This window comes from Guillardia theta (assembly GCF_000315625.1).
Source record: "Guillardia theta CCMP2712 unplaced genomic scaffold GUITHscaffold_41, whole genome shotgun sequence".
Lineage (NCBI taxonomy): Eukaryota > Cryptophyceae > Pyrenomonadales > Geminigeraceae > Guillardia > Guillardia theta.
In genome coordinates this window covers 444,861-455,201 of record NW_005434633.1, presented here as the reverse complement: position 1 = coordinate 455,201, position 10,341 = coordinate 444,861, and the positions used below count along the sequence as shown (strand labels likewise).

The 10,341-nt window shown below is 52.9% G+C and overlaps 4 protein-coding genes across 4 annotated transcripts; 1 reads left to right on the top strand and 3 right to left on the bottom strand.

Annotated features, from left to right (window-relative positions):
• Positions 1–1,759: 1,759 nt before the first annotated feature.
• Positions 1,760–3,007, bottom strand: GUITHDRAFT_109804 (hypothetical protein; the record flags this gene model as incomplete). The annotated part of the gene is made up of 4 exons (XM_005831278.1): positions 1,760–2,108; positions 2,153–2,491; positions 2,566–2,618; positions 2,732–3,007. 4 exons carry the CDS (start codon positions 3,005–3,007, stop codon positions 1,760–1,762), a joined length of 1,017 nt encoding a protein of 338 aa, XP_005831335.1.
• Positions 3,008–3,524: 517 nt separating this feature from the next.
• GUITHDRAFT_109803 (hypothetical protein) lies at positions 3,525–4,954 on the bottom strand (the record flags this gene model as incomplete). The annotated part of the gene is made up of 6 exons (XM_005831277.1): positions 3,525–3,657; positions 3,710–3,808; positions 3,863–3,936; positions 3,986–4,091; positions 4,143–4,210; positions 4,898–4,954. The coding sequence occupies 6 exons, from the start codon at positions 4,952–4,954 to the stop codon at positions 3,525–3,527; spliced, it is 537 nt and encodes a 178-aa protein (XP_005831334.1).
• Positions 4,955–6,080: 1,126 nt separating this feature from the next.
• Positions 6,081–7,238, top strand: GUITHDRAFT_109802 (hypothetical protein; the record flags this gene model as incomplete). Its single annotated transcript, XM_005831276.1, has 2 exons — positions 6,081–6,821; positions 7,044–7,238. The coding sequence occupies 2 exons, from the start codon at positions 6,081–6,083 to the stop codon at positions 7,236–7,238; spliced, it is 936 nt and encodes a 311-aa protein (XP_005831333.1).
• A 156-nt stretch (positions 7,239–7,394) lies between these two features.
• On the bottom strand, positions 7,395–10,085 carry GUITHDRAFT_72253 (deoxyhypusine synthase; the record flags this gene model as incomplete). Its single annotated transcript, XM_005831275.1, has 9 exons — positions 7,395–7,475; positions 7,605–7,693; positions 7,948–8,022; positions 8,419–8,515; positions 8,753–8,837; positions 9,045–9,130; positions 9,261–9,396; positions 9,526–9,756; positions 9,877–10,085. The coding sequence occupies 9 exons, from the start codon at positions 10,083–10,085 to the stop codon at positions 7,395–7,397; spliced, it is 1,089 nt and encodes a 362-aa protein (XP_005831332.1).
• Positions 10,086–10,341: the final 256 nt, after the last annotated feature.

The window sequence follows — 10,341 nt, the reverse complement described above, 5'->3', positions numbered from 1 at the left end:
ACCGGGGGGGGGGGAGTGCGGAAATGGGAGAGAATAAGGAGGGGACAAAAGAATGGAGTTAGGGAGGAGAGGAGAAAGAACGCCGGTTTTCTCCTCCCACCACCCCTCTATCCTCCTTCCTGCTTCTCTGTCCTCCTTCCTGCTTCTCTGTCCTCCTCCTGCTTCTCTGTCCACCTCCTGCTTCTCCGTCCTCCTCCTGCTTCTCCACCCAGTTCCTACGCTTCCTCTCCCCCCCGCATCATTTTCCACCTTCTTCCTTCCGGCCCCACACCTCCTTCCTGGACATCTCCTCCTCTCTCCCTCCTCACAAACTTCCTGCAGGCAAGTCCAGCTCTCCTTCGGCTAGGGATCCCGCGGACAATCTACATGTTTGCAGCTCTTCGCTTCCTCCTCTCCCTAGGACGGCACAGTCCAGCGGGCGAGGAGGAGAAGCGGGAGGCCAGGCTCGAACGTCTCTGCTCGCTGCTTCCTCCATTCTCCCTCATCTTCGGGCCTGACAGCCCACCCATCGTCACAGGTGACATCGTAGAAGGGTCCCTCCTCCCTCCCTCCCTGCCCTCCTTCTTTCTTCCTGTCCTCGTCCTCCTTTTCTCTTTCTCCTCCTCCACGGCCTCTACCTCCTTCACCCTCTTCTCCTGCTCCTTATCTTCATACTCGCCTTACCTCCCCTGCACTTTCTCTTCCTGCCCCCTCCTTGTCTTTCTATATGTCTTGATTCATTTCCATATCCCCTTTCCTCTCCTCCTCTCCTCCTCTCCTCCTCTCCTCCTCTCCTTCTCTCCTTCTCTCCTTCTCTCCTCCTCTCCTCCTCTCCTCCTCTCCTCTCCTCCTCTCCTCCTCCTCTCCTCCTCTCCTCCTCTCCTCCCTCTGACTTTCAATACCTCCTCCTCCTCCTTCCTCCTCCTTCCTCCTCCTCCTCCCTTCTCCTTCTTTTCCTCGGTACTTCTCTTGACAAGAGTTTACTTTTTCACAGGGCTCGTGGATTATCCTAGCCCCCTTCTCCTCTCTCAGCTGCCTTCCTCTCAACGGCATTTTCCTCCAAGTCTTCGCATCCTTCAACCTCGTGGCTACATCAATCTTCGTCGCCATTGAGCGACGTCACCTCATGGTAAGTCACAACAGCATCCTCCCTTTCTCTCACGTTTGCTTCATCTCTTCATCTCCTCACTCCCTGCCCTCCTTCACTCTCTCACTCTGTTTACCTCCTCTCTCTCAAACTCTCTCTCTCCCTTCACTTCCGCTCTCCTTTCACTTGCTTTCTCCCTTCATGTGCTTTCAGTCAATTCACTCCCATACACCTTGTCACTGAAACCCCCCCGAAGGTCTGGGCCATCTTTGCGCCGAAGCTCGTGTTCGACGTTACGATCAGCTTCGTGCTGAATGTGATGACCATGTTGTTTGTGATAAGACAACCTTAGCATCACAGATTGGGCTGAGAGATCCAGATTTAGATATGAAAACATCAAGATTTATTGTTGTTTCTAACATTATGTACAAACCTTTACAGCGAGAATGTTGAAACCCAGCACTATCAATCCTACAGAGCTGCATGAACAGAGCATACTCATCGTCCTCGCCCTCCTCATCCTCCTGCTCTCACTTGACCTGATCCCCCTCCTCATCATCATCTTCATCACCATCACCATCATCATCATCATCATCACCATCACCATCACCATCATCGTCACCATCATCATCATCCTTCTTTCAGTTGTTGTCCTCTTTTTAACTTCGTCATCGTCCTCATCGTCGTCGTCCACTACCCCTTCTTCCGCGGGGACACAATCCCCAGCAGCTGCTGCGTCTTGTACCCAGGAGGAAGGCCTCCTCCTCCCAAGCTGTCTTCCAGCGCCACCTCCTGCACTCCTCCTCCAGCGCTGCTCTTCACCGCATCATGGATCGTCTTCTCCCATCTCCCTTTCCTCGAGGTCGTGTCTAGCTTGACAGCAGGAGGCAACCGTACTTGCTGCTGGCCAATCGCCGCCGGCATTTTGGAAGCTCTCTGCTCCTTGAGCGCTCTGTTCAGATCCTCTCTTGCCCTTAGCGAGTGCGATTTGTACATCTTCTCATTGAGCTTGATCGACTTCTTCTTCTTGCTCTTCCCTCCTCTCCCAGCGCCGAGCTTTCCTGCGCCACAAGCGCCAGCGAGTACTCGCGCACGATCGTCTTGAACCGGATCTCGTCCTCAACGTTCAGGTTGAGGGAGCGGACCCATCCCTTGTTCGTCACCAACGTCGGGAGCTCATCAAGATCGTACACCCCTAGCTCGTCCACTAGGCGATGCTTGATGAACATGAGGTTGTTCTTCCGCAGGAACGTCTTGAGCCGCTCCAGCCTTCTCTCAGCCGTTGTGTCCTTGCCGAACGCCTTGAGCTTCATGAAGAGCTTGCGGCAGAGGACGCGGTCGAAGCCGAGGTCTATCAGATCGACTTCTGTTGCCGTCGTCAATGCAGAGCCATCAACTTCATTCTCAGTCAACAAGCGGCAGATCCTAGAGGAGGAGTCAGGAGCAGAGCAAAGAACAAGCATCATCCATCCGCGAACAGAGGCAGGAGAGCAATCTACCTGAACTCCATCGCATCTCCCATTGTAACTTCATGTAGGATAAAGTCAATGACCTGGGATCAAGATGGTTTACAGTAGAACGAGAGTTGATTAGAAGAACAAGAAGTTTCGCACATCTCAAATAGGACTGCATGCATTGATACGTTCACATTCGTCGATATCTCACACATTCATACATCTCAAAACATGTTAATGTGATACTGACGTCTTTCTGGCTCCACTTTGCAACTATCTTCTCTTGATACTGCATTCCAGTCCCCTGCGCCATTTGCTCCTCCTCCTCCTCCCTCTCCTCCCAATCTTCACCATCTTTCACCACTCTCTTGGTCGAGTTTGTCATGTTGTGTCTGATCCAGTACATGGCGTCAAGAGCTGCTGGCTTCACTTCTTCCCGCCATTTCTTCTTCATCCATCGCCCCAACCTCGCCGCTCGCCGCATCATGGTTGAAAGTTGAAGCGCTCCTGCACAATTGACAAGGTGGGTAAGCAAAAATGAGGGTATTTCTTCGTCAGGGGTGGGTCAGGGGTACTACAATATGAGCCATGTACCCCAACGTTTCCCACCTTTTAGGTAGGTGGGGGTGAAAATATTGGGGGTACTAGGAAAGCTTACGGGGTGGAGTATGGCGAGTCTGCCATCAAACGGACATGCCAGGAGTTACAAGGCAGCCAGGAGGAGGAGGAGGAGGAGGAGGAGGAGGAGGAGGAGGTAGGATGGCGCTGGTCGTTGTAAGATGCATCATCGCTGCAAGGAAGAGAAACGAGAGAGAGCTGAGTCAGAAGAAACAAGAATGTAGATCATCAGTGACTCTAACTGCGCACCCCTGGCATGTCCAATCCATCGATCATTCCACACATTGCCAACTTCCTCCACCGAAATTTTAATTAGCTTATCAACATTGCGGTATCTCTGACATGTCTCTGATCCTAATGATTCCTGCACTCGGATAGACACCTGCTTAGAGCTGGCCGCAGTCGCTGATGACAGCCTCGGCGCTGGTCTTGCCGCTCTGGGAGCCGACAGCCTCGAGCTTCTTGACGACATCCATGCCATCAACAACCTTACCGAAGACAACGTGCTTGTTGTCAAGCCTGCAAGATGGTTACAACTCATGGACAGGATGCTCACAAGTTCAGCCGTCACCAGTCAGTCTTGACGGTGCAGAGGAAGAACTGGGATCCGTTGGTGTTGGGTCCAGCGTTGGCCATGGACAAGATGCCGGGTCCAGTGTGCTTGTTGATGCTGATTGCACGAATATGAGCCAACTTCACAACAGAGGTCAATCATGACAATTACAAGTTCTCATCCTCAAACTTGTTGCCGTAGATAGACTTGCCACCAGTTCCGTTCTTGTTGGTGAAGTCTCCTCCCTGCCCACACCATGAGCCTCCAGGAGCATCGCGCTGCATCATGGAGAACCTGGATCATGAAGTTGGGGATGATGCGGTGGAAGGGGCAGCCCTTGTAGCCGAATCCCTTCTCTCCAGTGCAGAGGGCACGGAAGTTCTCTGAGGTCTTGGGGGTGCTGGTCGGCATGAAGTCAGAAGAGGAACATGGTCCGTGCATAACATCTCACTTGTCAGTCAACTCCATGGTGATACGGCCGGCAGGGCTTCCGCCGATGGTGACATCAAAAAAGCATTTCTGCCCCGGGGTCAGAACTAATCACAACATCAATTGTCGACATGCAATCACGATGATATCAAACATCGAACATCGAACACCAAACATCACAATAGAATGTCTATCATGATCATCCGAACAACAGGTCCAATTCCAGCCATGCATGCATCAGAGCCAGTCAAGTGCCGTAAAGACAAGCAATACGTCCAGTAGGCAACAAGGCCATGGGTTGAACAAAACAGTAGGAAGGAAACATACAACAGTATGTTTCATGCATTGCAGGGGTTGAGATATCATGTTTGCAGAAGCAGCAAGCGCTCTGGTGCATGATACAAGCATCAAGTCGCCATGTTCACTCACGGTGGGCATGGTGCGGCTCTCAGACACGTGTCTGGTTCAAGGTTGAAGAACAATCTTACGCCATCCTTTGGACCCACCCCATATTCGAGCTAATATTTGCTTGAAATGAGGGGTGATTGAAAAAAGAAATATTTCTTTTGGTACTCTTGTAGAACTCTTGATTTGTCGATCCCTTTCACCTCCGCCTCGGCGGATCTGAACTCAAACGGGTGACGGGGGTGGGGAGCGCACGATGAACAAAAGGGTACTCTCTACCGTGTAAAGCACAGACGTTAGGGTGGGTACTTCCATGAATTTAGAGAGGTGGGTGGGTGCAAAATACCGGTACCCTCCAAATGACTACCCCACCCAATTGTTTATCCCTGCCAGGGCTTTGCAGACGCATGAAAGGGTTAGGATATCCATAGGAACCCTAGGTTGCAATAGGACCGAAACAATCCGATAACCCACCTCCACATTTGTCCACCCTTTGACCCCCTGATCTCCCTGCGACATCACCACTACCTATGGGAAAGCAACCTGATACCAGATGGACCCATGCAAATCCAGTGATTTAGACGGGTACTAAAAGGGTATGTGACTACCCCCCTTGGTAATGTGACCCTACCCCTAACGTAAGACCACCCAGGTGTAGCAATTTTGTTACCACCCTGCTCCAAAATATACTACTCTTTTTAAAGTACAAAGATTGGATCATAAAGGTCTTATACATGTATAAGGAATCTTTATACTTGTCCAGAGTCTTATACAATCTTGACTCTTCGGACCGCCCGTTCCAGCCGACATGCTGAGACGGGAGGAGGGATGAAGGAGAGAGGAGGAGAGGAAGAGAAGAAGAAGAGGAGAGCACAAACCAAGAGCAAGAGACAGACAGAAGTTCAGGTGAAAGCAGATCAGACAAGTGGAGGGGGAGGGAGGGAGGGAGGGGAGGGGAGGGGAGGGAGGGGGAGGGGAGGGGAGGTTGTTGTTTTAGAGTTTGAGTTCGAATGTAATGGAGGACTAGATTGAGCTGAAGAGCTGTTGTATGAAAAAGAATTGATGGATCAGAGTAGCCTTGTACATGGATCTAGCAGAGTGACTTCAAAGATCGATGAGGTCCAAAGAGACAGTGAGAGTCGGGGTTCAAGTGCAGTTCGTCAGCAGAACCCGGGCCATCGAGAGATCAGAATAGCAGGGTCACAGGAGAAGAGAAAGGTAGAAAGAAGGAGGAAAGCAAACTCAGTTTTCCGTAGCGTTGCGAAAACTTGGAACCGATCAGTTTCATTTCTGGTAGAACCGATCAGTTTCATTTCTTGGTAGAAACAACCGAATGAGGTGGTATAACAATCAGCTGTGCGCAGCATTGCAAATCTCGGCGTTTGAGGCGACATTTCATTTCAGTCGTTCCCTCAGCCCCACGCCTTCCCCCTCACACCCCTCACTCCACACACATGCATCCCCTTCCACCATGCTCTGATTTCCTTCTTTTCCACTGACTCGTCTCTTCAGGTCGTGAGCTTCGTCCAAGGAGCTTGCGATGGTGGCAGTTTCAATGGCAGCCAACGAATCGGCTCCCCTCCTCAGCAGGAGGCTGAGGGGAAACAATCTTACCATGTACCTGCTCGCTGGGATCGGACTGATCGCTGTATCCTCCCTCCTCCTCGTCTCCGATCACCGCCCGAGGGCTAACGTGCTCTTGCAGACTCGCCCGAGTCGCAGGGCTCAGCTCGCGCAGGCTCTGATCATGAAGGGAAAGGACCTCATGGACGCGGGCAAGGCGGATCTCCGCATGGCGCAGCTGATCGAAGGGAACGTGTTCCAGGGTTCGATGCTCGAGGGCAACGCAACTGACTCGTCCAAGAAGAAGTGCACAGGCGACGTGCTGGAGTGCCATGGTGTAAACCTGGACAACTGGCCCCACTACCATGAGATCCCGACCCTCCCCGGATACGTCAGCCCTCCGGAAGGAGGACGAGGAGGCGCGGAGGCAGACGAAAACAGCAGCGCTACTGAGATACCCGACGATGTGGCTGACTACGACCTGTACAACCGCAGGCCTCTCCAGCGTGCCGGGGTCCATGTCGGAAGGTGGTTCTGGGAGGACGAGGACGATGGTATCGACGATGAATCCTCCAACAGCAATGAGACTTCGGCCGCGGAAGAGGCAGCGGACGAGGAGGTAGAGAGGATCATGCAGAAGCTGGAGAACCGAACTACTCCCGAGGAACGACTGAGCAGGCTCGGGGTGAAGCTCGATGGAATGCCGTGGGACAACGAAGATGACTATCGCTATGTGAGATCTTGTTATGACTTGCTTCTTCCCCTCCTATCCCTCCCTCCCTCCCTCCCTCACTCACTCACTCACTCACTCCCTTCCTCCCTCTCCTCTCCTCTCTCACTCCCTCCCTCCCTCTCCCTCCCTCCCTCTCCTCCTTCACCTCCCAACCCCCCAATACCACCACCGCCCATCTCTCTCCTTTTCTCTGCCTTCTTGTCTGACTCTTGCCTGGGTCAGCATGAGAGCAGGATCCCCGACGACATGGGCGACCCCATGGACTACAAGTCCCAGCGCGTGTCTCTCCATCAGGTTCCCTCCCGTGCGGCTCGGACACCTAAGTCGAGGATGAGCTCGTACAAGAGAGGACTCGATGCCTACAGGGAGTACCAGGCTGATCTCGCCCGAATGCGAAGCTTGAGCCGCAGGAAGTGAACGATGCAAGCAGGGAGGAGGGAAGGTGAGTTGGGGATGGGACAACCAGAGTCGACCTAGTCTCCACCTCATTCTCAACTTCCTCGTCTAGTAGTTCTTCCCTCGCTTTTTCAACCTTCTAGAGAAGAGAGGTACACTCCTGTATGAAACGATACTTCAAACTTTCTCGCGTGGGCCATCTTTCGCGAACGTCTGCGCCACTAGCAGGGGGAACACGATGGTGGCCTCTGCGTAGATCTGCGGCATCATGGTCAGACGACAACGAGGAGAGCAGGGGGAAGGAAGGGATGCAAAGGGAGGGAGATACAGATTCTGACTGTAGGAGAGCGCAGGGGAGGAAGGAGGATAGTCGTCCCGATCCTCTACCTTGATAGGCGTCACGTTCATCTTAATCTTTCCCCATGAAATCGCCTCGTCCGGCTTTGCGCCGCTGTCGCTGCCGTCGTACTCCTGACCTGAAGCTCCACATGTCACGGAATGTATGAATATCTTCTCCACCTCTTCCTCATCACCACCTCTCCTCGTCATCGTCATTCTGACCCCACTCCTCCTCCTCTTCACTACCAACCCCTCCTCCTCCTGCGCCTGCTCCTCCTCCTCCTCCTCCTCCCCCTCCTCCTTCTCCTCCTCCTCCTGCTCTTCCTCCTCACCCTCCTCCTCTTCACCACCACTTTCTCCTCAACAACGTTCTCGATTTCCACAGCATCACCTGTGTTGATCAGGACAGCATGGTCGCATCCATTTCGCATTAAATTTGCGTTCATGATGTGATGCTTTACGACGCCTGCATTCTTGTCACCATCATCGACCACATCCATCATCGTCGTTATCATAGTCACCATCGTCACTATCGTCACTATCGTCGCAATCATCGTCCTCACCACCACCACCACCACCATCCTCCTCCTCCTCCTCCTCCTCATCATCATCATCGTCATCATCATCATCATCATCGTCATCATCGTCGTCGTCGTCATCATCATCATCATCATCATCATCATCATCATCATCATCATCATCATCATCATCATCATCATCATCATCACATCATACACGTCGTCATCGTCGTCATCGTCGGCGTCGTCATCATCATCGATTTCATCGTAATCATTATCGCCATCATCGATTTCCTCTCCATTTTCTCCATCTACTCTCTTGCCAAATGCACACGAGAATTCACCTCCACCGATGATGATTGCACCCGTGTGCCTTGCTTTCATCGCCTTCATGTTGATCTCGCGGATGTCGCCAACTAGATCCAGCACGAGTCCAGTTCGCTGCAGGAGAGCATCAGCGTCCTCCCTACTTCCTTCAATGATGCTCATCGCAATGACTCCAGCAGCACCACCACCAGCAACAATAGCAGCACATCATCATCTACAATGACAACAACAACAATAGCAGCAGCAGCAGCAGCAGCAGCAGCAGCAGCAGGTGCAGCAGGTGCAGCAGGTGCAGCAACACCACCACCACCAGCAGTATCTCAGCACTACCCTGTCGTTCGACTGGCTCACCTTGTAAGAATGGAAGAAGAGCATGTCGCCAATGGACCCGTCGGTGAGAGCCGGACTAAACACGGGGATATCGTTCTTGGCGCACCTGGAGAAAGCGTCTTGAGAAGGAGGGAGAAGAGAGGGACGAGAGGAAGAGGAAAAGGATGGGAAGAACAGAGCTATGGAGAAGTCTTGGGACGGGCAGAAGCAGGGAGGGAGGGAGAGGGGAGGGAGGGAGGGAGGGAGGGAGGAAACAAGGCGAACAAGAGGTTTCTGGGAACACGGGAGGAGGGCGGGAGGAGGGTCGAGTCACCAGTAGTAGATGCTCTCAGGGTTGTTGATTTCCAGTCCCAGTCTCTTGATGAACTTGGAAGGAGTCCAGGGCTCTCCGGTTGCGAGCTGAGTGGAAGAAGTAAAGAGAACAAAAACTGCAAGCGGAGGGTGGAAGGGGAGCGGAAGCTGCAGAAAGTGCGAAGGAGACGAAAAGAATGGAGGAGGAGCAGCTGAGAGGGAAGGAGACTGTCTTCACCTGCTCATCGAGCATCTTGTCGAGAATGGGCATCAACCATTCCTCGAAGCGACAGTAGTTCTCGTTGGGTACCAGCATGTTGCCGATCCTGTTCAGACCTTGCTTCCTCAGGGTCTTGCCGTCGAGGTCAAACCCGCTGGCTACTTCAGGGTGGAGGGGGTTCCTGTTGCTGTTGTCAACTTTGCGCAGGGACCAAGACAATGACATTGTCAACATCATCATAATTCGTGAATCATACAACAACCGCAAGCCTCCATCTCCATACTTGCTTCCGATGTACGTCGGGGCCAGGCATTTGATGAAATCCTCCTCTACCCCTCCAGCAGTGGCAACCACCACGTCGACCATCTTGTGTTGGCACAGATATCGGATCGTCTCCCTCACTCCGCAAGACGCCATGTTGCTCGTGTACCCCAAGAAGATAGTTGACTTGACCTTGCTTCTCGCCTCGATACTCTTCAGTTCCTCGTCCTCGTCCTCAGCAACAGGCTCGTCGCTGCGAAACAATCAATCGGATTATGAGTGAGCAAGCGATCGATCTGGTCGCCATCTCAACAGGAAAGGAGGAGGAGGAGGAGGGATAGCAGCAAACACAGCAGTCACTACGCAACTTCACCTGAGGCGCCATTGGCGCATCTTATTGACCTCCTCGACCGCCAGCCCGAAGTTGGTCGCTTGGAAACCACTGCTCAGAAAGCTTCCAAGGAGACGATCGTAGTCGAGACCCTCGTTGAAGTCGTATCCCCTCACTTTCACCGAGCCAGCAGGCATCGGCACTGACTGGATCAAGACTGCTTCTTCGGCCTTGCTGGTGCTCTCCGACATGGCGACTCTTCGGGGATGGCAAGAGGTATAGATGGAGGACAGCACAGGGGAGCTGCTGAGCAGGAGGAGCAGGAGGAGGGCAGAGAAGCGGAGGGGTAGGAGGGTAATGGTTTATGCAGGAACAGCAGCAAGCGGAGCAATGGAACTTTGGAGAGGGGAAAGAGTTCCACGACCACCGGTACTTTGAAGCCTTGAGGTACGGGTGCGAGCCCCGCTCAAGATCTTCACGTGCCTCCAGCCAGCAAGTCCCTGTGAG